The 4,425-nt window shown below is 40.9% G+C and overlaps 1 protein-coding gene across 5 annotated transcripts in view; it reads left to right on the top strand.

The window, feature by feature from the left end:
* Positions 1-4,425, top strand: part of Aqp7 (aquaporin 7) — a 16,631-nt gene that overhangs the window by 4,031 nt on the left and 8,175 nt on the right. For all 5 annotated transcript variants that reach the window (XM_015492446.2, XM_048783509.1, XM_048783508.1 and 2 more), the window contains one exon: positions 3,722-3,839. In XM_015492446.2, coding sequence (XP_015347932.1) covers positions 3,722-3,839 — 118 coding nt within the window. The remainder of the gene's footprint in view (positions 1-3,721; positions 3,840-4,425) is intronic.

Genomic DNA, 4,425 nt, shown 5'->3' on the forward strand with positions numbered 1-4,425 from the left:
TCTCTCTCTCTCTCTCTCTCTCTCTCTCTCTCTCTCTCTCTCTCTCTCTCTCTTTCTTTTTGGTAGTAAGTCTTTTGAGTTATTTGTATATCCTGGAGATTAGTGCTCTATCTGTTGTACATGTGGTAAAAATTTGCTCCCATACTATAGGCTCTTTCTTCACCTCAATGATTGTTTCTTTTGCTAAGAAGAAGCTTTTTAGTTTGAATGCATCCCATTTATTGATTCTCTTTTTAAAATATTTTTTTAGTTGTTGATGGACCTTTATCTTATTTATATGTATGTGGTGCTGAGAATCAAACCCAGTGCGTCACACATGCTAGGCAAGCACGCTACCTCTGAGCCACAACCCCAGCCCCACATTTATTGATTCTTGATTTTATTTCTTGAGCTTTAGGGGATTGTTAAGAAAGTCAGGGCCTAATCTGACATGATGAACATTTGGGCCTACTGTTCCTGTATTAGGTGCAAGGTTTCTGGTTTAATTCCTAGGTCTTTGATCCACTTTGAGTTGAGTTTTATGCATGCTACATATGGATTTCCAGTTTTCCCAGCACCATTTGTTTAAGAGGCTATCATTTCTCCAATGTATATTTTTGGTGCCTTTGTCTAGTATGAGATAACTGTATTTATGTGGGTTGGTCTCTGTGTCTTCCATTGGTCTACATGTCTATTTTGTTGCCAATACCATGCTGGTTTTGTTACTATTGCTTTGTAGTATAGTTTAAGGTCTGATATTGTGATGCTTTTTTTTTTTTTTTTCCCTTAGTATTGCTTTGGCTATTCTGGGTTTCTTATCATTCCAAATGAATTTCATGATTGCTTTTTCAAGTTCTTTGAAGAATGTCACTGGGATTTTAACAGAAATTGCATTAAATATGTATAATAGTTTTACATTAAATCTGTATAATGTCCATTTTGACAATATTAACTCTGCCTATCCAAGAGCATGGAAGATCTTTCCATCTTTTAAGGTCTTCTTCAGTTTCCTTCTTTAGTGTCCTGTAGTTTTCATTGTAGAGGTCTTTCACCTTTTTAAAATTTATTCCCAAGTATTTTATACTTTTTAAGCTATTTTGAATGGGGTAGTTTTCCTAATTTCTCTTTCAGTGGATTCATCACTTTTGTTTAGAAATGCATTTGATTTATGGGTATTGTTTTTATATCCTGCTACTTTGCTGAATTCATTGATTGGTTCTAGAAGTTTTCTGGTGGAATTTTTTTCGACCTTCTAAATATAGAATCATGTTATTGGCAAATAGTAATAATTTGAGTTCTTCTTTTCCTATGTATATCCTTTTAATTTTTTTAGTCTATCTGATTGCTCTGGCTAGAATTTCAAGGACTGTGTTAAATAGATGTGGTGAAAGAGGGTATCCCTGTCTTGTTCCAGTTTTTAGAGGAAATGCTTCCATTTCTTCTCCATTTAGAATGATGTTGGTCTTGGGGTTAACATAGATAGCTTTTAAAATGTTGAAGTTTGAGCCTACTGTTCCTAGTTTTTCTAGTTTTTTGAATGTGAAGAGGTGCTGTATTGTATTGAATGCTTTTTTCAGCATCTATTGAGATAATCATATGATTCTGCACCTGGCTTTTTAAAAAAAATATTTATTTATTTATTTTGGTGCCAGGCATTGAACTTAGGGATGCTTAACCACTGAGCCACATCCTGATACCTTTTATTATTATTATTAATATTTATTTTTTAGTTGTGGTTGGACACGATACCTTTATTTTATTTATTTTTATGTGGTGTTGAGAATTGAACCCAGGTCCTTGCATGTGCTAGGTGTACACTCTACCACTGAGCCACAACCCCAGCCCATTATTATTATTATTATTTTTAAATTTATTTTTTAGTTGGACACAATATCTTTTTTTTTTAAAAGATGTTGCTTTTGTTTTATTTTTTTATTTTTTATTTTTTTAAAGAGAAAGAGAGAGAGAGAATTTTTTTAAATATTTATTTTTTAGTTTTCGGCGGACACAACATCTTTATTTGTATGTGGTGCTGAGGATCGAACCCGGGCCGCACGCATGCCCAGGCGAGTGTGCTACCACTTGAGCCACATCCCCAGCCCCATGGACACAATATCTTTATTTATTTATTTTTATGTGGTGCTGTGGATGGAACCCAGGGCCTCGCACATGCTAGGTGAGTGCTCTACCGCTGAGCCACAACCCCAGCCCTATTATTATTTTTTAAAAAATATTTTTTAGGGCTGGGGATGTGGCTCAAGCGGTAGCACGCTCGCCTGGCATGCGTGCGGCCCAGGTTTGATCCTCAGCACCACATACAAACAAAAATGTTGTGTCTGCCGAAGGCTAAAAAAAATAAATATTAAAATTAAAAAAAAAAGTTTTTTAGTTGTGGATGGACACAATACCTTTATTTTATGCATTTATTTTTATGGGGTGCTGAAGATCAAACCCACTGCCTCACATGTGCTAGGCAAGTGCTCTACCACTGAGCCATAACCCCAGCCCTATTATTATTTTTTAAAAATATTTTTTGGGGGGCTGGGGCTGGGGCTCAGTGGTAGAGTACTAGCCTGGCACGTGTGAGGCTCTGGGTTTGATCCTCAGCACAATATAAAAATAAATGCATAAAATAAAGGTATTGTGTCCACCTACAACTAAAAAACTACATATTTTAAAAAATATTTTTTAGTTGTCAGTGGACTTTTATTTATTTATATGTGGTGCTGAGAATTGACCCCAGTGCCTCACACACACTAGGCCAGTGCTCAACCTCTGAGCCACAACCCCAGCCCCGCCCTTTTATTATTATTATTTTATTTTTGAGACAGGGTCTCACTAAGTTGCTTAGGTCATCACTAAGTTGCTGAGGTTGGATTTGAATTTGCAATGCTCAGCCTCCAGAGCCACTGGAATTACAGATGTTCTTCACCGTGCCCAGCATCTTTCTGTTCATCCATCTGTGTATTTAGCTCTGGGATTTAGTTGAGAGTAAGAGACAGGTTCCCCCAGTTTTCATTGATCCAACCAATACATCTTCTATGGGCTTGGCACTGTGTTAGGCACTGAGGATAAACCAGGAAGTAAGAGCCTATCCTATCTGTCTGTCCTTTCTCCCTCCCTCCCTCTTGTTCATTCATTCATTCACTTACAGATATCTCTTTGTGCTGACCTAGCTATACAGCCTGGTTCATTTTGCTGACACCCTCATCTTGGCAGAGGCTGGTACATGTTTCAGGCCTCAGTGCTGTTTATAGAACCCAGCATCAGATTTTGCCACACCCCATGCTGTTTGAAAAGTGCCTCACTATTGCCAGATCCTGGTCTGTGATCCTCAAGTTCTGGCTCCTGCAGTTAGGCAGATGGATAATTGAGCTCCACTCTTCAGCCTGCTCTCTCCTACCCTGCTTCTCCTAGCAGCTCCTCAACACTTCAGGTTGCACTTTCTGCTACCCAATGACCCCCTCTACAAAGTGGCCACATTGGTGGGTCCTTCCCACTTGTCCATTTCCTGTAAGAAGGAAGAAGGAGCCTGATTGGGCCATCTGCCCCAGGTCCTCTCCATGATTCTGTGGCTCTCTGGTGTCTCTGATCCCAGCTGTCCTAGCTGCCGTGGGCACAAGGAAGCGTATGTGGAGAAGCTGCAGGGTTACCTATTAACTCAGCCAGGAGTTGAAGGGCTGATGGGCAGTAGGCAGACTTGACTTTCCTTTCTGTCCATGGGCTTGGGCCGCTGCTTCAGATCCAACAGCAACTTCAAGATGGTCTCCTGGTCGGTGCTAATGAGGATACAAGCAACACTGCAGAAGGAGATGGTGCGGGAGTTCCTGGCTGAGTTCATGAGCACGTATGTCATGATGGTGAGTGGATGGGGGGCATGGGGTGGGTGAGGGGTGCAGCAGGGGCAGTCCACAAATCTCTCCCAGCTCTGACCCCATGAGGCATACTGTTACTTCCTCTGCCTCTGATCTGGGAATCTGAGAAGAAAGCACAAGAAAGTAGGTGAAAGGCTTTGCTCAACAAGTCCTTTTGGGACAGAAAGGGCTCATAATAAACCAGGACAGGGTGAAACCATGAGCTGGAGAGTCAAGGGGCACAGATGGCAGTGGGAAAAGGAAAACCAAGGGTAAAGGGGCTGCTGAAAACCTTGAATGTCAGGCTTTGAAAATTAATTTTGAGGACAATGGGGAGACATTGAAGGTTATCAAGCAGGGGAGTGATATGGCCATATCTGGATTTTAGAAGGTAGCTTTTGGGCACAGTGTGGAGACTAAGCAGAAAAGGCTAAGCTGGAGGGAGAGGAGCCAGTTAGGAGGCTGATCTAGATGGAATAGAGAGAGGGCTGTGCCAGGCATGGCGGCACATGCCTGTAATCCCAGCGGCTCAGAGGTTGAGGCAGGAGGATCGTGAGTTAAGGCACTAAGCAACTTAGTGAGACCCTGTCTC

The sequence above is a fragment of the Marmota marmota genome, unplaced genomic scaffold (assembly GCF_001458135.2).
Source record: "Marmota marmota marmota unplaced genomic scaffold, marMar, whole genome shotgun sequence".
In the NCBI taxonomy this organism is placed as follows: domain Eukaryota; kingdom Metazoa; phylum Chordata; class Mammalia; order Rodentia; family Sciuridae; genus Marmota; species Marmota marmota.